A 21,346-nucleotide genomic window follows, 5' to 3' on the forward strand; every position below is an offset into this window, starting at 1 on the left:
CTGCACTACAATGCTGAGCTGTTTTTGAAGAATACATTTAATCTAATGATGTTTTTGTCATATACTGCCCTGTAGTTCCATTATTGGAGCCGGGTTGGCGCTTTGTGTCCTCTCTCCCCCGTCCCCTCTCTGTTTTCAGCACCTGAAAGTCATCCAGCGGCTGTGTATCTCCTGCGGCTGTGTCACTTTATTTCCTCATGCACCCTCCGATCAAAAGACCAGGCTCACCGCGACCCGAGAGCGTCGTGGTGAGCCAAACCTCCATTCCCTCAAGGTCTCCCTCTCGCATGACAGTTCCCGCTTGCATTAGAGTTTCTGCTCAGGAGACTCCCGTTACTGCCCTTATAGATTTCGGTGCCGATGACAACTTTATTCATGAAGCAATAATTCACCAGCTCTAAATCCATCCATCCATCCATTTTCTGAGCCGCTTCTCCTCACTAGGGTCACGGGCGTGCTGGAGCCTATCCCAGCTATCATCGGGCAGGAGGCGGGGTGCACCCTGAACTGGTTGCCAGCCAATCGCAGGGCACATACAAACAAACCCACATTCACACCTACGGGCAATTTAGAGTCTCCAATTCATGCATGTTTTTGGGACGTGGGAGGAAACCGGAGTGCCCGGAGAAAACCCACACAGGCACGGGGACAACATGCAAACTCCACACAGGCGGGGCCGGGGATTGAACCCCGGTCCTCAGAACTGTGAGGCTGACGCTCTAACCAGCCGTCCACCGTGCCGCCTCAGCTCTAAATCCCTCTCCATATATATCCATGACTCTCTGGCTCCCGGACTCATACGACCTTCCTCTTCTCCAGTAGGGGCCGCCTTCTTTTTTGTTGAAAAGAAAGACACCACTCTTCGCCCATATATCAACTACCGTGGTCTCAATGACATCACCGTCAAAAATAAATCTCCGCTTCCCCTCATCGAGCCCTCGTTTGAACCCCTCTGCGACGCCCAGATATTCACCAAGTTGGATCTAGGGAACGCCTACCACCTCATCCGTATCCGAGAGGGAGATAAATGGAAAACCGGTTTCAACACCCCTCTCGGACACTTCGAATACCAGGTCATGCCGTTTGGATTGACTAATGCCCCCGCTGTCTGCCAGACCTTCATTAACGACGTCCTCCGTGATATGCTGAACCGGTTTGTTTTTGTCTATTTGGATGACAATCTCATTTTCTCCTGCTCCCTTGACAAACATCACCGTCATGAACGCCAAATCCACCAACGCCTCCTTGAAAACCGCCTGTATGTTAAACCCGAAAAATGTGAATTCCACCTCTCCTCCTCGGACACGTGGGCAGGGACTGTCCTCTCGCAGCGGGGCCCCACGACCCAGAAACTTGACCCCTGTGCCTTTTTTTCTTGTCGTCTGTCCCCTGCCGAGAGGAAGTACGACGTTGGGAACCGAGAGCTACTGGCCATTGGATGGGCCTTGGAAGAGTGGAGGCACTGGCTGGAGGGGACTGAACTACCATTCATCATTTGGACAGACCACAAGAATCTCTCTTACCTCCGTTCCGACAAACGCCTTAACCCTCGACAAGCTCGCTGGGCTTTCTTCTTGAGGTTTAATTTCAGTCTCTCCTTCCGTCCTGGCTCCCAAAACAGCAAACCAGATGCCCTGTCTCGACTTTACTCACCCCCCTCCAGCCCTGACGAACCGGAACCCATTCTTCCTTCCTCGTGCTTCGTTGGAGCAGCCACTTGGCAGATCGGACTCACCCGGATCCCAAGACCGGGCCTCCAAACCGCCTGTTCGTACCCGATTCCGCACGCTCTGATGTTCTTCAGTGGGCTCACAACTCCAAACTCACCTGTCATCCTGGCATCACCCGCACCATTCGGTTCATCCAGCAGCATTTCTGGTGGCCCAGCCTTGTTCAAGACAGTCGGGAGTTCGTCCAAGCCTGCGCCGTCTGTGCCAGAGGGAGGTCTTCACACGTGCCTCCAGCTGGGCTGCTGCGTCAATTGCCTACCCCTAGCCGCCCTTGGTCCCATATCGCTCTGGACTTTGTTACCGGTCTACCTCCTTCTGAAGGTAAATCTTATCATTCTCACTATTGTCGATCGCTTTTCCAAATCCGTCCATTACGTACCCCTCCTCAAATCACCATCCGCCTTCGATACTGCTAACCACCTTGTCTAGCATGTCTTTAGACTCCATGGTATTCCCATCGATATTGTCTCTGACAGAGGTCCTCAGTTCTCATCCCTGGTATGGAAGGAATTCTGTAAAGCGGTGGGCGCAGCAGCCAGCTTGTCCTCAGGATATCATCTGCAGACCAACAGCCAGACGGAGCGGGCAAACCAATCCCTTGATTCTGCCCTCTGTTGTGTTGCCGCACGCACTCCTCATGGAGCTCATTCCTCCCATGGATTGGTACGCCCACAACTCCGTCACCAGTTCCGCTACCGGTATGTCCCCATTCATGGCTTGCTATGGTTACCAACCCCCAGAAACGGAGCAAGCAGTGGCAGTTCCCGCTGGACGTCTGAGCGGCGCTGACCTGGTCCGCCGCACGCAATAAACAGCTCGCGAACCGTCATCGCTCCCCGATGCCCGAATACAAGGTGGGCCAATCTGTCTGGCTTTCTTCTCACGACCTTCCGCTTCAGACAGAGTCCCGGAAACTCACTCCGCGTTTCATTGGTTCCTTCCCCATTACCAAGATCATCAATCCCACTTCCGTCCAATTGAAGCTTCCAGTCTCTGAAAATTCATCCCACATTCCACATCTCTTTGCTGAAGCCTGTCTCCACCAGCGCCCTGGGCAATTTGCAAAGGGGCGAATTCTGCCGATTAAATCAGTCAGGACATATTTTGTTAAAATAGATTTTCATAGTTAATTTATATTGCGGGCGGCACAGTGGACGACTGGTTAGCAAATTTGCCTCAAAGTTCTGACGACCTGGATTCAAATCCGGCCTCACTTGTGTGGAGTTTGCATGTTCTCCCCGTCCGTGCCTGTGTGGGTTTTCTCCGGCTACTCCGGTTTCCTCCCACATCCCGAAAACATGCATGGTAGGTTAATTGAAAACTCTTGAATTGCCCGTAGGTGTGAATGTGAGTGCGAATGGTTCTTTGTTTACAGTATATGTGCCCTGCGATTCGCTGGCGACCAGTTCAGGGTGTACCTCTCCTCTCGCCGAGAGTCAGCTGGGATAGGTTTCAGCACACCTGTTACCCTAGTGAGGATAAGCGGTACAGAAAATGGATGAAAAAAAATGTATATTGCTGCCAAACGACTAAATCTTAATCAGATCAGGATGAAACTTTTAGCATTATGGCTTTTGACTCTTTATACACAAGGAACCAGTATGATCACTGCCCCACAGCACTGTTTGACTTAGCATTTGACTTTCTTTTTTCGCAGCTTTTTGACACATGACAACCAGTCAGTACAATACAATAAAACTGACAATGAATCACATCTATAGGTACGGTAAAATCAGTTTAATCTGTAAAGACACAAGAATCACCAATATGAAAACATATATATGACTATTATTACCTGTTGAAAACTTTCTCTCAGGTGACTCTGGTCCTCAGGATGACAAAATTCCAGAATATCTTTCCCCAACAGGTCCTTTGGAACACGAAAATAGAAAATAGTAACTGTTTACAGTTAGGCCTGTCAGGATAATTACTATATCTACTTATCATTCGATAAATAAAATGGCCAATGATAGTTTTTCCGGACTCGATAAATGGTCATTCTTGTGGTGAGCCGGTGTACGAATCACACAGTGAGGCGACAGAGTTGGACGGCTATGTCATTAGTCACCAGTGGGCTCATGGAACGCCGGCGGTCCGGTAAACTCCGTCCAGTACTCCACAGCCTTGCTCCATGTGCATCGCGTAGATTACAGGTGTCAAGCTGGTGGCCCGGGGGCCAGATCCGGCCCGCCACATCATTTTATGTGGCCCGCGAAAGCAAATCAAACTTGCTCATTGTGTTCTGGTGTAATAACCATTGAGATATTTGCAAGCGTTTTTTTGTTACCAATCCCCCTTTGAAAAGAAATGTAATAGTTGAAAAACATATTTTTATCGGCTTCTGATTTCAAAACTGGTTATTCATCAATGTGTTCCGTATACCGTATGTAATTACAGTATATGAGGTAATCTTTCATTTAAATGGGTTCACAGTCGTAGCGGCCCTCCGAGGGAAGTCATAACCCGGCCCCCCATGGCCTGTGCCAAAATGAGTTTGACACCCCTGGCGTAGATTCACACAACCGAGACAGTAAAGGGAAAGTTAATTGTTTGTTGTGTTCGCGAGCACGGCCGCGAGCTAATGAGCTATAATGCGAGCTAATGAGCTAGCGACATAAGTAGCTAAACCGCGGCAAAGTCATTAAATGTCATTGCCTCTCCAAGTTGTGCGTGTTAGTCCCCAATGAATACAAACACGGGAATTCTAACTGTTTATGTAGCATAACCTCAGTGACACACGTTATTAAGTCAACATATATTTGACTGACAGGTGAAGGGCTTGTCTTCAGCGGACCAACCACACAGTAGCCGGGGGGGTTATATGGAGCCGTTTTTGTCATTCTGAATGAAATCATTTCAATTAAAAATCTCTGACAAGATCTATTCCGATCGGGTGTCTCTACACGATGTGCACCACATTTCCTCAGAACAGTCGTAAGACATGCATCGTCGTGAACGTCTCATCATTTATTAAGATGGAGGTCCTTCATCTATTCAGCACAGTAGTTGGGATTGTTTTTTATATAAAAAACACTTGATAAAAATTTATAAGAACAAGAATCAGAATCATCTTTATTTGCCAAGTGTGTCAGAAACACACAAGGAAGTTGTCTCCATTAGTTGGAGCCGCTCTAGTACAACAACAGACAGCCATTGTGACAAAACATACTTTTAGGACCTGTAAAAACTTATTGTGCCAAGAACACTAGTTTAGCGCCTGCGCGAGAGTTCTAACAATCGTTTGTTGTTTTTTCTTTCGTAAGCGTGGGAGAGTACAAATTTGGGAGTGTTTTAGATTTAAAAAAATAAATAAATATATATATATATATATATATGGATTTAGTCTACAATTTTATGGGCCAAATTGTAGACTAAATCCAAGTCGGTGGGTGTGGTCTTTCCCCTGGCTGTTAGACACGCCCCCGGGGCATTTAACCCTTCGACTTCCGTCTCTTGTCTCTCTTGGCTCTCTGTTCCTCCTGGCTAACCTCCTCAGGTATGGGGCGGCTTCGGCCAACCCCTCCCCACTGCCTTTGTTGCCATCATGTGCGCGAGCGACTCCGGACCACGACGGCTGTGCCGTCCGATCAAAGAGGTTGGCAATGGAATCAAGGTCCAAGGGTTTGAAGGAAGACGGGTAAAGAACAGAACCCAAGCTGCTTGAGGTCCAATATGAAATATCCAGAGTCAGTCATAATTTGGGGTGCAATGTCCAGTGCAGGTGTTGGCAAACTCTGCTTTCTTTAAATCCAAGGTCACCGCAACAGTCTACCAGAATGTTTTAGAGGAGTTCATGATTCCTTCTGCTGAGGATCTGTATGGAGACGCAGAGTTCATCTTCCAGCAGGACCTGGCCCCTGCCCATACTGCCAGAAGCACCAAAACCTGGTTTGATGCCCATGCCATCAACTCGCCGGATCTAAACGCTATTGAGAATCTATGGGGTATTATCAAGAGGAAAATGACAGGCACCAGACCCAAAAACAAAGAAGAACTGACAGCATCAAGGAAATCTGGGCTTCCATAAATCCCAGGCAATGCCACAGGCTGACTGCCTCAATGCCATGGCGCATCGAGGCATTGATTAAAGCAAAGGGATTCCCAACCAAGTATTGAAAATTCAAATATCATTTTGAAAGTATCATATTTTGATTGATTTAATGTGACCCTAATTTCTATCTTTTTTTTCTACAAAAACTGAGAATGGTGATTTCTTTGCAGTATTCAAATTTTTTTGAATTCCTGATTTCGTGGGTTTTATGAGCTGGGAGCCCAAATTATGTAAAAATAAACAAATAAATACTTGAAATTATTTAAATTGTGGACCCCGAATCTATAATCTATGGAAGTTTCACTTTTTGAATGGAGTAATGGAAATAGATGAACTTTTCCATGATATTAAAATTTTTTGGAAAGGGTCTGTACGTGGCATCTCATCATAATCTCATTGTACTTTTGTATTGTGACAATAAAAAGGCATTCTATTATAGGACCAGTTTATTATAAAACAATTATATATAATATAGATAAGTGGGGGTCCTAGCTCCAGCTTTCCATCAGTTTGGGGGTCCTTGGTCTGGAAAAATTGGTATAGTCCCCTGATATAAACCATTAAAAAAAAGGATATCGGTTATCGGCATCGGTTTGGAGAAGCAGCAAGTTATCGGTTATTGGTAACGGTGTTTTCCATATTTAAATTGGGTAAGGTGAGTAATCCAATCAGAGCAAAACTCATATATATGTCGCGTAATAATGAGAAATCCGACAGTCTCAAACACCAGGCAAAAAATTAAAATAAAATAAAATTTGAATAGCTTGAAAAAGGACACAATTATCATGCAAACCCAATAAAAACACATCAAAGATGATCAAAAATAGAAAAACCGGGGATGGAAGGGAGCCTTTAACAACCTTGAAAATGAAAGGAAATGCAAATGCAGCTATGAAACTGAGTAGATTCCTCATACTTAATGTCTTGCGAAATACGAAGGAACTAAGCATCAAGAAAAGGCTTCAGTGCCAACAACTGTTTTTCATTATGTCTGTGGTATTTGTATTGTAAGCACGTCACACAAAGTTTTGATAAGATGGTTGGATTCCTGAGGATAATGTGGATTTCATCCAAGAACCTATCGTGACTAGAATGTTTATATCAAAATATAGAAGTGGCTAATTTATGTTGCTATTTTGACATCAAGACAATAAAACCATGAAAATACTTTTTTTTTATTTATTTTTTTACTTTTTACAAAAACTCTTGTTTGTACTGTGAAAGCCATAGCCAATAACTTGACAAATTAAAATGACAAATATTTGTCTTTCCTGCGATATTCACGTCAAGACTTTTTTTTGGGGCCGAAATAAGAATATGACTATTAAGTGGTCAATATTCAAGAATGCACATAAGTGGTATGCAGGTGCGCATGTGCAATGAAAATATTAAAAGCACACCAGATCCAAGCGTTTCCCAGGGCATTTTCATTTTCGTGTAGTTTTTTTGCGGAGCAGTGCGATACAGGGCTTGAGTAGTGTGTTGTGTAGTTTGCGAATTACTTGTTCAAACGAACAAATCTTTTAGGTGAACACACTGAATGTAATCACTTCCTGAATTGATTCGTTCCTTTCTCCGTTTAGTTGAGGTCAGCCGCGAGGGTGTGCAGCTCAAGAAGCTCTCCCGCAGACGGTGACGGTGGCTGAGGGAAGAGGGGCCACTGAAGAGGTGGAGGGTTTTGTGGGCATCTTGGTCTCGCAGTGCAGCGGCGATGACAGTCTGTCAAAATGTCTTTACGTAAAACCAGTCTGTGGTGCAACAGAGATTGGGGACCACTGCCCTAAAGAACTGTGCCAAATCAGCTGATCATGCGCTCCCATACTGTCTGTCTTTGAGTTCATCCAGTGAGGTCAGCGGGTCGGGAAAAAATGCGGCGGCAACAACCTCTGGTTCTCCTTTGAGAACCGGGCCATATACAGGCATCCAAAGATAGATCTCACAGTGAATGGGTGTGCAAACATTTTGAACCAGGGGCTGGGTTCAGTGCCTTGCACAAGGGCACCTCGACTGTCGTCAGAAGGAAACTCTCTAACATCTGGTTCCATTTTTCCTTTTCTTTTTTGTCCGCTGTGAGACTTGAACTGTGAACCTACACCCTTCTAAAGCTGAAGCCTTTTCTTCTTCAGCGCATTTCAAATGGTTGGGCTGTCCATGGCAAATGTTTGTGCAGTTGCTGATTGATTTTCCATCTTCTTCAAAGGCAAAACCACAATGTTAAACCTCGTGTAGACATTCCACGGTCATTATTTATTGTTTGAATAATCAATGCACAAGAACAAGCCTGGGCTACAAAACGCACAGGTCAGTCACATGTTCCAATATTTTTGATTACATGAAGAATGGGTGGGTTTAAACTATCGCTATCGTCTATCTTTGAGTCTAAATGTTCCAATACTTTGGGAGTGGAGTGTACTTTTGGTCATATCCTATACTAAATGAAATATCCATCTGCGTTATATAGATTTGTATATGATATGATATGATTTTTATGAAATCCACAGCATAGAATTTCTATAATCCTCATTTTACCTGAGGCTGATAACCAATAACGTTGATGCAGCGTGGGTCGACAAAAGTGATGACTCCATCTGAATTGTGGCGGGACAAGAACTCTGTGGGTACCGACAGACCATTCATATCCATAGATACTGGAGAGCTGGTTACCTGAGGGAAGGTTACAGCACACAACCAGCATGACCATGTATATATCTATATCTATATATATATATATATATACATATACATATATATATATATATACAGACACACACACACATATAAAATTATATATACAACCCCAAGTCCAATGAAGTTGGGACGTTGTGTTAAACATAAATAAAAACAGAATACAATGATTTGCAAATCATGTTCAACCTATATTTAATTGAATACACTATAAAGACAAGATATTTAATGTTCAAACTGATCAACTTTATTGTTTTTAGCAAATAATCATTAACTTCGAATTTTATGGCTGCAACACGTTCCAAAAAAGCTGGGACAGGGTATCGTTTACCGCTGCTACATCACCTTTTATTTTAACAACATTCAATAAACATTTATGAACTGAGGACACTAATTGTTGAAGCTTTGTAGGGGGAATTCTTTCCCATTCTTGCTTGATATACAGCTTCAGCTGTTCAACATTCCGGGGTCTCCGATGTCGTATTTTACGCTTCATAATGCGACACACATTTTCAATGGGAGACAGGTCTGGACTGCAGGCAGGCCAGTCTAGTACCCGCACTCTTTTACTACGAAGCCACGCTGTTGTAACACGTGCAGAATGTGGTTTGGCATTGTCTTGCTGAAATAAGCAGGGGCGTCCATGAAAAAGATGTTGCTTGGATGGCAGCATATGTTTCTCCAAAACCTGTATGTACCTTTGAGCATTAATGGTGCCTTCACAGATGTGTAAGTTACCCATGCCATTGGCACTAACACAGCCCCAAACCATCACAGATTCTGGCTTTTGAACTTTGCGTCCATAACAGTCCGGATGGTTCTTTTCCTCTTTGGCCCCGAGGACACGACGTCCACAATTTCCAAAAACAATTGGAAATGTGGACTCGTCAGACCACAGAACACTTTTCTATTTTGCATCAGTCCATCTTAGGTGTGCTCAGGCCCAGAGAAGCCGGCGGCGTTTCTGAATGTTGTTGATAAATGGCTTTTGGTTTGCATAGAAGAGTTTCAAGTTGCACTTACGCCAAACTGTATTTACTGACATTGGTTTTCTGAAGTGTTCCTGAGCCCATGTGGTGATATCCTTTACACATTGATGTCGGTTTTTGATGCAGTGATGCATGAGGGATCGAAGGTCACGGGCATTCAATGTTGGTTTTCGGCCTTGCCGCTTACATGCAGTGATTTCTCCAGATTCTCTGAACCTTTTGATGATATTATGGACCGTAGATGATTAAATCCCTAAATTCCTTGCAATTGTACATCGAGGAACATTGTCATTAAATATTTTGTCTTTGTAGTGTATTCAATTAAATATAGGTTGAACATTATTTGCAAATCATTGTATTCTGTTTTTATTTATGTTTAACACAATGTCCCAACTTCATTGGAATTGGGGTTGTTTAAGAAACAGACTGGATTGTGTCAGACAATGGATTTTAGAATAAAACATCGATGACTACATTTATAATCAGTGCCTGCTGCTGTCAATCATTGCAGATTGTTTCTACATTCAATACGGGGAGAAAACTGTCTTGAAAAGAGCAGTCCTTAATCAGTAACTACAGCACTTCAATTCATTGATGATGGATGAACAGAAATTTTGGAAAGCTGAAAGGAGCCAATAATTAATGGTCGAGTTTGAATGACTTACAAAACCCATTTTTCGGGACATTAAAAAATAAAAATAAATGGAAAAAGTGTCTCCAAATAAAGCTCAGCTCACACGTGAATTTAAAAATTAGGACCATACTGAGCTAGATGGGAGCGAGGCAAATAATTTGTTTGGGAAGTTTCGGTTTCATTCTCTTTTTTTTTCTTCTTCATAATTCCTCTTAAATTCTTAACAACAGGACATATACTGTAATTCTAAATATCTTTGAAGACTGAGCAACAGACAAAGAGACTTTTCATGGTTACACTCTAAAGCAGGTTTGGATAAGTTTGAAATGTGTTTATGATAAAAAGGAGACAATACATTCGAATTAAACCATTGTTACACATCCAGAGCTCATTTTCACATTTTTAGAAAGACGGCTCCAGCACTGTTGTGGTGTGAAAACACAAACCAAAATGGGATACAAATACTGTATATATGTTGATGGGTACGATGAGAAATACTGCATATTCACTACATTTGCTTGTCAAATAATTTTTTCTTCACTTTTACTTTCAGGTCAGAAACATGATCACACCAATATAGACTATATAAATAAAAAAAAGATGTGGAATTAACATTCATAGGAAAATAAAATGTTCAATCCAACTCCTGAGCCACTTTTGTCATGTATTGTATTACTAGAGTTACTTATTATTATAGTTACTTCAGAGGAATTTTAAATAATACAAAGGGCTGCGCTGCACACACCTGCAGTCTTCCAATGGCCACAAGGCAGTATTTCCCAGTCTGCCCTGCCTCTGTGTCCTCATCTGGTACAGTCATACCTGAGGGGGGAAAGAGTTCAATTTACTTTCCTTTTGTTCTTAAAAACTTAATAACAGTAAACAGTGGTGAGTCCACATCTGGCCCTAACTCAGCACACGTCCAGTATTAAGATGTATTTAGCTTAATCGAGTCTATTACAGAAGTATTGTAATTGTATGTTAAATTACACGAAAAAGACGTATTTAGCGTAATCACCATATTGAGTCTAATACGGCAGCATTGTAATTGTACGTTCAAGTTAAAACTTGCACATATAAACCATTTGACATGATAAAAGAGTCCCCAATAATGATTTTAACAATGCTATATTTACCTTTTAGCTGAAACATTACTTAATAAATATTTAGCCAATTGGGTTAGTTACACACACATTGACTTTTAGTTCATCCATCCATCCATCCATTTTCTCCCGCTTATCCAAGGTCGGGTTGCGGGGGCAGTAGCTTTAGCAGGGACGCCCAGACTTCCCTCTCCCCAGCCACTTCATCCAGCTCTTCCGGGAGGATCCCGAGGCGTTCCCAGGCCAGCCGAAGGATGTAGTCTCTCCAGCGTGTCCTGGGTCGTCCCCGGGGTCTCCTCCCGGTGGGACGTGCCCGGAACACCTCACAAGGAGGTGTCCGGGAGGCATCCGAATCAGATGCCCCAGCCACCTCATCTGGCTCCTCTCAATGTGGAGGAGCAGCGGCTCTACTCTGAGATCCTCCCGGATGACCGAGCTTCTCACCCTATCTCTAAGGGAGAGCCCGGACACCCTGCGGAGGAAACTCATTTCGGCCGCTTGTATCCGGGATCTTGTTCTTTCGTTCACGACCCACAGCTAGTGACCATAGGTGATGGTAGGAACATAGATCGACCAGTAAATTGAGAGCTTCGCCTTTGGGCTTAGCTCCTTCTTTACCACAACGGACCGATACAAAGTCCGCATCACTGCAGACGCTGCACCGATCCGCCTGTCGATCTCCCGTTCCATTCTTCCCTCACTCGTGAACAAGACCCCAAGATACTTGAACTCCTCCACTTGGGGCAGGATCTCATCCCCGACCTGGAGATGGCACGCCACCCTTTTCCGACTGAGGACCATGGTCTCAGATTTGGAGGTGGTGATTCTCATCCCAGCCGGTACACACTCGGCTGTGAACCGCTCCAGTGAGAGTTGGAGATCACGGCTTGATGAAGCCAACAGAACCACATCATCTCCAAAAAGCAGAGATGCAATACTGAGGCCACGAAACCGGACCCCCTCTACGCCTCGGCTGCGCCTAGAAATTCTGTCCATAAAAGTTATGAACAGAATCGGTGACAAAGGGCAGCCTTGGCGGAGTCCAACCCTCACCGGAAACGAGTCCGACTTACTGCCGGATATGCGGACCAAACTCTGACTCCGGTCGTACAGGGACCGAACAGCCCGTATCAGGGGGTTCGTTACCCCATACTCCCGAAGCACCCCCCGAGGGACACGGTCGAACGCCTTCTACAAGTCCACAAAACACAAGAGCCAGGAACCAGAATTGGGACCGGAATCGCTCAAATTCAAACGATGCCCAACCCTAACTATCATAGTTTCTCATGTATAATACACTCTCAAGCAATGATATGCACCCTCAAAATCACACTTTCGCATCTGAATTTTCCCTGTACCTAAGTAGGCCTATAATACGCACCCCAGAAAATTCCTGGTTTCAATGTTCAAAAATGTAAGTATTATCAGGATAGTAATTTATATTTTATTAGGCTTTTTAAAGACATTTTTGAATTCTCTGACATAAACTGGAAATGCCTACAACAAAAGCTAAAAATTATTTTCTTGCTCTGTTGCATGCGCTGACAACACTTACACAGTACTTCCGTCTCTGGAAGCAGTTGCATTGTCTAAGGAATTATAATTACAAAGGAATTATTACATTACAAATTCACAAGTGAGCGCTGTCTTTTAAACTAAGACGTCAAACACCACTAGCTACTGGTATAGGCCTAAGATGTAGTAGCAGGGAAGTTTGTTGCGCTGATTTTCGCCAGCTGAAGGATGACTAAAATTGGTAATTTTTCTTACACCTATGTATAATACCCACCCTTCATTTTTTTTCTTGAATTTTTAGCAAAAAAATAAAAAAATGTGTGTTATACATGAGAAATTACGATAACTATTCTATTCGTTTTGGTCGCCCCTATTTACACAGACACGTAATTGAAGCATTACTATGCAGGGAAATAAAAGACCTCGCCAGTAGCAAATTTACTCTTAAACAAGAAGAGGAACGAGATGCTTAGAAGGTATCAAATGAGATTTTGATTTTGTGACACCCAAAATATGGCAACCTCCCTCCAGGGACCTCCATGCTATGCCGAAACAATCGAAATTTGAGGGCGTGACATTGTAAATTACAGTTGTTGTAGCAGTAGGGGCAATCCTTCTTTTGTTGTGTGGCTCTTTTAATTGTAGTGGTTGTTTTGTTGTTCTTTTTGCTCACCGAGTTGGCCACACTGAGACTCATGTTAAAACATCGTTTCAGGATTTAAAAAAAAAGCTTTTGTTATGTAATCCAATGACTAACAGTCTAATGTAAATAGATAATCCATGTAATTTTTGAAGATGTACATACTGTATGGTGTTTTTAACAGTAAAGAGTTTAATTTGCAATACACTGTTTACACTCATAAGTACACACATTTCTAATAATAAGTCAAAATAGCTGCTACATACTTCACTACAAAACAGTAGAACTGTGATTTCTCTCAACCAATCAAAGAAAGATAAGTGACATTCTAAACACTATATGAATAGCAAAGTGCCCGCCATCTTTGTGGAATGTTCTAAAGAACATGCTATGAGCACTTCACACAGTTCTAAAATCCTCCATAACAAATACATTTTTGGAAAAAAACAATTCATTGCCAAAGTACATCCCCTATTCGACTGCACACAATGCTCTTCCCATCAATACTGTTCCATTTACGTTGAGTTTTTAGCGAAAGTGACACTGTTTGAAACGTTACGGTCGTTTTGACACGTCGACTTCAAGAACCCCTAGGAATTTCGGTCCGTATCATCTTATTGGTGGATATTCATTCATCTTCCGTCAAAATTCTTGGTGCGTTATACTCAGGTTAAAGTGGCCATTCCAACCAGACTCAGCATTATGACAATGTCATTTTTGGGCAATCTGGTCATATTGCTAATATGAAGCATTACAATACGACAGTGCTTCAGTATTTGAGTCCAGGACATTGAATATCTGCAACTAATCATGTTCAGATTAGCATGGGGGTTATTTTTGTAATCTTCTTAAACACACCTTACCAGTAAACAAAGGATATTTAAACTAATGATATAAAACTTCATCATCAACTTCAACTTCCTCACTCATACAGTTCAATTCACAGGCGATTGGAGCAGCAGCAGCATGGGTGCACAATGTGCAAGACTATTTGTCAGCATCTCGTGTCTTTTTCTGAATTTTATTGCTGCATGTGCAGATGTCAACTGTTTGACAGTAATGTGCCCAGAACATTCCAAGGGAATATTGTTCGTGTGAGTAATCTAAATGAGTCGATGTTTTGAACACATGTGGTACGTGAGTTCAGTTTGAGTTATTCCAGATAAAGTCAAAAGTTCAAAGGATTTAGTTCAGTTTGGTGTGTGATGTTTATTTGCCGAAAACCAGCATACCCGACATAATTCAAATTTTCAGATGGTATTTTATTTTCATCTGATAAACAAGACAATGAAAAAAGGATGAAAAGATTCTTAATCCTTCCAGTTCACCCGTGTCAGGGTCTTGGAAGTGATCAAAATATGTTTCTCTGGCTCACATCAGAAATTTGGAGCTCTTTGGTGACTTCTGCAAGCATAGCATCAAAAATCTCCTGCAGACTGAAATAAAACAAAAAAACTCAGTTCACCCAATTCGTTCCGTGACTCTTTTTGTGAACCGAAATGTTTGCAAAAAACAAAAATAAGTGATACCATGTATGTGAGCCACAGAGCCAATAATGTTTTTTGCTGTGAGAGAGAAAGCACAACTGAGACTTAGTCACGGATGCTGTGAATGTTCGAGAACTGAAGCATAGTTTATGAACCGAATCCAAAACCTTTGATCATAAACAAAACCGGTTGTTCTTGAACAGGGGAGTTCATACTGAGGCTCCACTGTACACTGAACCAGTTATTTGTCTTGAATAATCAAACAAAGACACTTGTTTTCATGTTTACCAGTATTTCTAGAGGGCTTCAGCTAAGGAAGATTAATGGGCTTAAGAAAGCATTTTCAGTCACTGATGGTGAAGTGGTACACTCGCCTGACTTTGGTGCAGGCAGCGTGGGTTCAGTTCCCACTCAGTGACGGTGTGAATGTGACTGTGAATGGTTGTCCGTGTCTATATGTTCCCTGCGACTGACTGGCGACCAGTTCAGGGTGTTGTCCGCCTTTCGCTCGAAGTCAGCTGGGATAGGCTCCAGCGTCCCGCGACCCTAACCAGGATAAGCGGTGTTGAAAATGAATGGATGGATGGAAAGCATTTTTAAGCCTTCACAACTTGCCACATTGTTCACGCTTCGATGGGTGATTTACAGTAGTAAATTGCTGTAGAATAGACTTTAAAGTTCTGCTACTAGTCAATCAACCACTAAATGGTTTCTGTCCTGAATACATTCAATAAATGCTAATGGAATATAAACCCAATAGGTTGAAAAGTGGTGTGGAGTTACCTAATGGTCAAGAAGGACCTTGCTGTTTGTTGGAGGCAGAATTATTGAGTTGATTTCAAAGAAGAAAAAAAAATTAAGCCCAACCAATCACCTGACTTGACTCCAATCGAAAATCTATAAAAAGGTCCATAAAAGAATGCATGCGACAAGTTTCTCCATACAGGAGTTGTCTTGAAGCTGTCATAGCAAACAAATGCTTTTGTACAAAGTATTAAAGAAATATCAGTTGCCATGTTCAATACTTTTTCCCTGTGTCATTTCACATAATTACACTACTTAATTTCTGATCTTATTTATTCTACTTTCTTCGTATGTATGGGTGATTACTTCCTTAGTGTTGTTCCCAACATCTGCTGAAAATGTTATGTCAATAGCACCTTTGGAAATATATATAGTGAGAAAAATGGTAACGCGTTAAATATTTATTGCAGCCGCTGTGTGTCTGTATGTATAAATATATATATCCATCCATCCATTTTCTGAGCCGCTTCTCCTCACTAGGGTCGCGGGAGTGCTGGAGCGTATCCCAGCTATCTTCGGGCACGAGGCGGGGTACACCCTGAACTGCTTGCCAGCCAATCGCAGGGCACACATAAACAAACAACCATTCGCACTCACATTCACACCTACGGGCAATTTAGAGTCGTCAATCAACCTACCACGCATGCTTTTGGGATGTGGGAGGAAAACCCACGCAGGCACAGGAAGAACATGCAAACTCCACACAGGCGCGGGCGGGGATTGAACCCCGGTCCTCAGAACTGTGAGGCAGACGCTCTAACCAGTCGCCCACCGTGCTGCCATATATATATATATATATATATATATACATATATATATATATATATATATATATACATATATATATAATATATATATATATAATATATATATATACACATTTATATATATATACATTTATATATATATACATTTATATATATATATATATATATATACACATTTATATATATATATACATACATACATACATACATATATATATACATACATACATACACACACACACACACACACATACACACATGATGATTGAAAAGTAACTCGTAACTTAAGTTTAAGCAGAATTTGTGAAATATTCTTTTTTTTTTTTTTTTTTTTTTTTTAAATATGACTGAACAACAACCATCATTCATTTCTTTATGGTTATGTTTTGTTTAATGATAATGCTTTTCTGAAATGCTTGACAGTTTAATTTGAATCTCACTAAAATAAAATGAAATGTGTTTTGCCTAGCCCTTCATGTTTTCTTTAAAGAATTGTACCCATCTTATAAATTATGCCTGGGTAATCAAGCATATGAGCATAACTGTGTGTTTTCTCTTTTACTAAATAAAAGTAAGGCTGTGAATTTCAAAATAACAGCAAGTAAATACAAAAGTATTACATGTTCAAATAAAATGCTTAACTTCATGTTTTGATCATATGGGTAGAAGCAAAACCATGCATTGTAAAAATGCATTATACATAAGTAGAAGGGTTTTCCAGAATTTTGAGGTCAACTTTGGGTGTGCGCATTATACATGAGAAATTACGGTACTTCTTGTACGTGTACAAAATTCAGAAGTACAACAGTACAACAGTTACGCCAGGTTGTAAGTGAGGTTTCAAGTTAAAACCTATTAATTAAACTTGAAATAGTTCAGTTCCGGGCAATACGGTAGGTACACATAGTTCTGAGTTTTGGGGTTCTTGGGTGCGACCTCCCTTTGATTAAACAACTTTAAAGTGCGCATAGGTGTGAATGCTAGTGTTGAATGGTTGGTTATGTGTTAATGTGCCCTGTGATTGGCTAGTAATAAGTGCCCTGCCTCTCGCCCAACATCAGCTGGGATTGGCTTCCCCTCACCCACGACAATGAGAACAAGCGGTAAAGAAAATGGATGGTCAGTTACCTGAAATTTGTTCATGACTTTTTGGTATTACTCTAACTGTCATGGTCTATGTTTTTGGTTTGGGTTGGGTTTGGTTAGTTTTGTTTCATGTTTTCCTGTCTTCCATTATGTTCATGTCGTGTGCTCATCTAGTGATTGTGTCCACCTGTTCTCGTCAACCTTCTACCTTGTGTCGACCAATCAGCTCCCTCCAGCTGCTCGTGGCTTATACAGGTGTTCCTCGTTGTCTCGTCAATGTGTTTGTATTTCGTTCCCTGGTTTCTTTCATTTCTTGTCAGTTCATTGTCATTGTCAGGTGTCATTGTCTCTGTCTGTGCCACGTCTTAGTTACCAGTCATGTTTTGTTTCCAGTTTTCGGTTTATTCAAGTGTTTCTTTGTTACTTTGGTTATCTGTTGTGGGACTTTGTTTAGTTTGCTTTTTCCACGTTCCTTGTTTGCCCCTTTTTTTGGAAATTAAATACAATTTTTTGAGACTCCTGCACTCCTGCCTTGCCTCCCTGCTTCCTGCTACTTGGGTCCTCCACGTTTTTACCTCTCCTCCCTCTTCTTCAAAAGCCAATCATGACATTAACACCTTTAAGAAGAATGGTTGGGTTTGGATGCAGCTTTGAATGTTGTCTAGAGCATTTCCGTGTGGAGTTTGTATGTTCACCCTGTATTCAAAGATGAGCTGGGCCACATTGCGACATTGTTTGAAGAGAGTATGCAAAAGTGTAAAGTGACTATATTCAAGCTCGATGAAGTGGCTGGGGAGAGGGAAGTCTGGGTGTCCCTGCTGAACCTGCTGCCCCGGCGACCCGACCTCGGATAAGCGGTAGAAAATGGATGGATGGATGTTCTGTGTGTTAGGCATGTGTCTAGGCAGGGGCCTCATGAGTGATATGTGCCATCAGAGACACGTGTACCGCTTAGCTCAGGTAATAGCCAGTCATGTGAGCATCTAGGCATGAATTATGACTGACAGCAGCTACAATTTGTGTGTGCTCAGCGTATTACATGTGTATTACTGTTTAATAAATGGCTGCATGTGCATCGGCATCTGTGGCTCTACTTTCCCACCAGTGAGGACACTACAGAATAATATTATTGTGTCTTTGTTTACCTGGACGATGCCCAGGAAGTGTCCAGGTGTGGGTCCAAGTGCCCACTTCTGTGACCAATTCCAATTGAATGCCTATATGTGATTTGTTTTGTGACACACTGTTTACATTCACAGACAAAATGATAGAACTCACATGTGCAGATGGCCAAATTGTAAATAACCACATAAGCGAAAGAAATAATGGTAAATAAGACAAATATTAAATGTTAGTTGCCTGGGCTGACTCTTCCCAGATTGCGTGCTTTTCCTTGCGTCTGGGTCATTTCAGCGCTCTGTGACCGAGCAGTTTTTCGGAGTGCTGTCGCAAGTTTTAAAGGCAATGTTAACCAAATACTTTCACCGAAATTTGTCACACCACTCAAACATCTCAGATACGGGAACCATGCAGGTTAATGTGGATTCATGCTTTAATCCAAGTTCTGATCAATGAGCAGTGCAAAACCTACAGCTGCTTTCGATTAGACAGGGTCACAGTTTCTCTCTGGGTTTCAACTCATACAGTGGGGTGAAGTGTGGGGCAAGAGGGGACACAGAGTGGATGGTGTATACACAAGTGTTTGCTTACCTGCAGGGGGCCAAGCTTTGATATAGCCAGTGCAATGAACCACAGAGTACTGAGCCTCCCCTTCTTTTGATGGTCCGAGGCCATTCCTGTCAGTCAAAAACAAACACTGCAGCATGCTTAACACTGATGCAAGTCTGTGGAGCTAGGACAGCTTAACATTTCTGAACTCTCTGTTAAGGTACGTTTATTTCAGTTTACAGCCAACATAGCGAATAATTTGATACATATGAAAGACAAATGTTTCGACTAAACGTCGAATAAATATGAGAACTGGATTACAACTTCAAAACAGCAAATTATGTATGCTGCTGTGTCTTTTAGTATGAAGGATGTAAGACAGAAATGCTCTTCACTCTCATTCATCATCATTGCGACCTCTGTATCTTAATGAGTGGAAAGCAAGAAGATTTTTGAGGGAAAGACTCAATAAAGACATGGATGATGGCGGATCAGAAATATGTTTAGCTAAGACCTTTTACCTGTATCTCTTCCTCATATTAGACAGACGGTTTAGTGAGATGTGATCCAGGGGAGCGCTGCCGCACCTGCATACACAAAAGAAAAAAAAAATGTTATTATACAGCAGATTTTTCATGACGCTAGTTGCATACGCACTGTGTCGAATAAGCAATATGTACCTTGTATTCTACTCCGAAGAGTTTGTCACTTATAACAAAGCTAAGATGCAAGTTCCCTCCAGTTGTACCTTTCTGTCAAACAAAGTTAAAACAGTGGCGAAGTATCCATCAAAGTTTCCTGGAGACCACTGTAAAAATGTGTTGGTCCTACAATGAAAACAACAGCCTCATCAGCTGAACATTACATATGCCTGTCTGGATTTAATAATCGTTTCCCTGAAATGTTGGCTTTCAGATCAGTCTGTCCTCGTCGCAGCCATGTTTATGTATGTGTCAGAGAAGTGTTTCACTGTTTCGTGCAGCCTCTCGCAGACGCTTTCAGCAGCATGCTGTTTGAATTATAACGAGCCGAGAATAGCAACAAAAGAGGAAAACGCCAGTCCAACAAATTCCCAACAACTTAGCACAATGCGGATGTCATGAAATTCACAGGACAGTATGACAAGCAAAAGACAAAACAAAGTGGCCTCTGATTATTCTAAACACTGGCTAAACCACAAAATGTCAGAGATATACAGTTTCTAACACTTTGTTAATGGAACCTTGTGCATGTCCAAAGCTGATTTGACATAGTTCGCAGCCCACGTTTTGGCGCACACAACATTTTGACAGAGAGTGACACATTTACAAGAAAGGATGTTTGTAAATGGTCAGAGAGGCTATGGAGTAAAGATGAGGTGATGTCTATCTGATAACAACACACTCAGCACATAGTTTATCATACATAAAACAAAAGCAGTACAGTGACAGAGAGGTTAACACTGCCCCCTGCACGACCCCTCCTGCAAGAAGGTCGCAAATTTGCACATTCTCCCTGTGCTCAAGTGGGTTCACTCCAGGTATTCCCATAGGAGGAGGCGGCTTCCGACATGCCGTGACAACGCGAGAGACTGCGTGATTTCCGGAGAAAGAAACATGGCGACGCCTCTTGCATAGACCCGAAAAAAAACAGCTACTACATGGCAAACTTTCTCTTTCACAAGCCTTTTCCTTTTTCGGCGGGGGTTTTTCACCACCAGTTTCCCTAATAGCCTAGTAACCAACAAGGAGCCATTCGAGAATCTCACCGACTGTTATGTCAAAGCTAACCTGTCTATCATGGAGAATCCCACCTCCTGTGCTGAATAACCTCTGAAGAGGAAGAAGGCAGATTCATCTACTTCGGCTGAAGATAATAAATAATCAGAATCAGAATCATCTCTATTTGCCAAGTATGTCCAAAACACACAAGGAATTTGTCTCCGGTAGTTGGAGCCGCTCTTGTACAACAGACAGTCAATTTACAGAACACTTTGGAGACATAAAGACATTGACAAAAAACAATTGTGCAAAAAGATGCAGAGTCCCGCATACACTATGCGGTTTAAAGTGACGAGTACTGCGATAATCTGGGACAATGTTGGTTGTGCAAATGTTACAGATACTCCTCAAACATTGTGCAATGGAGCAGATGCTACTCTGGCATGAGTGGCCAGTATATGCAAATAGTGCAGCATGGCGAGACAAC

The 21,346-nt window shown here is 42.2% G+C and overlaps 1 protein-coding gene and 1 long non-coding RNA gene across 5 annotated transcripts in view; one reads left to right on the forward strand and one right to left on the reverse strand.

The window, feature by feature from the left end:
• arnt2 (aryl-hydrocarbon receptor nuclear translocator 2) overlaps positions 1 to 21,346 on the reverse strand; it is a 108,350-nt gene that overhangs the window by 33,166 nt on the left and 53,838 nt on the right. For 3 of the 4 annotated variants that reach the window (XM_061758082.1, XM_061758101.1, XM_061758110.1), the window contains 5 exons: positions 19,681 to 19,746; positions 19,202 to 19,287; positions 10,835 to 10,911; positions 8,311 to 8,445; positions 3,526 to 3,600 (listed from right to left, as the gene is read on the reverse strand). In XM_061758082.1, coding sequence (XP_061614066.1) covers positions 3,526 to 3,600; positions 8,311 to 8,445; positions 10,835 to 10,911; positions 19,202 to 19,287; positions 19,681 to 19,746 — 439 coding nt within the window. The remainder of the gene's footprint in view (positions 1 to 3,525; positions 3,601 to 8,310; positions 8,446 to 10,834; positions 10,912 to 19,201; positions 19,288 to 19,680; positions 19,747 to 21,346) is intronic. The other variant, XM_061758090.1, reaches the window with a different exon arrangement.
• LOC133470144 (uncharacterized) lies at positions 1,831 to 5,613 on the forward strand. The gene is made up of 5 exons (XR_009785881.1): positions 1,831 to 2,051; positions 2,207 to 2,393; positions 2,471 to 2,584; positions 5,227 to 5,395; positions 5,485 to 5,613. It is a non-coding gene; the product is annotated as an uncharacterized LOC133470144 (long non-coding RNA).

Source organism: Phyllopteryx taeniolatus, chromosome 2, assembly GCF_024500385.1.
Source record: "Phyllopteryx taeniolatus isolate TA_2022b chromosome 2, UOR_Ptae_1.2, whole genome shotgun sequence".
Lineage (NCBI taxonomy): Eukaryota > Metazoa > Chordata > Actinopteri > Syngnathiformes > Syngnathidae > Phyllopteryx > Phyllopteryx taeniolatus.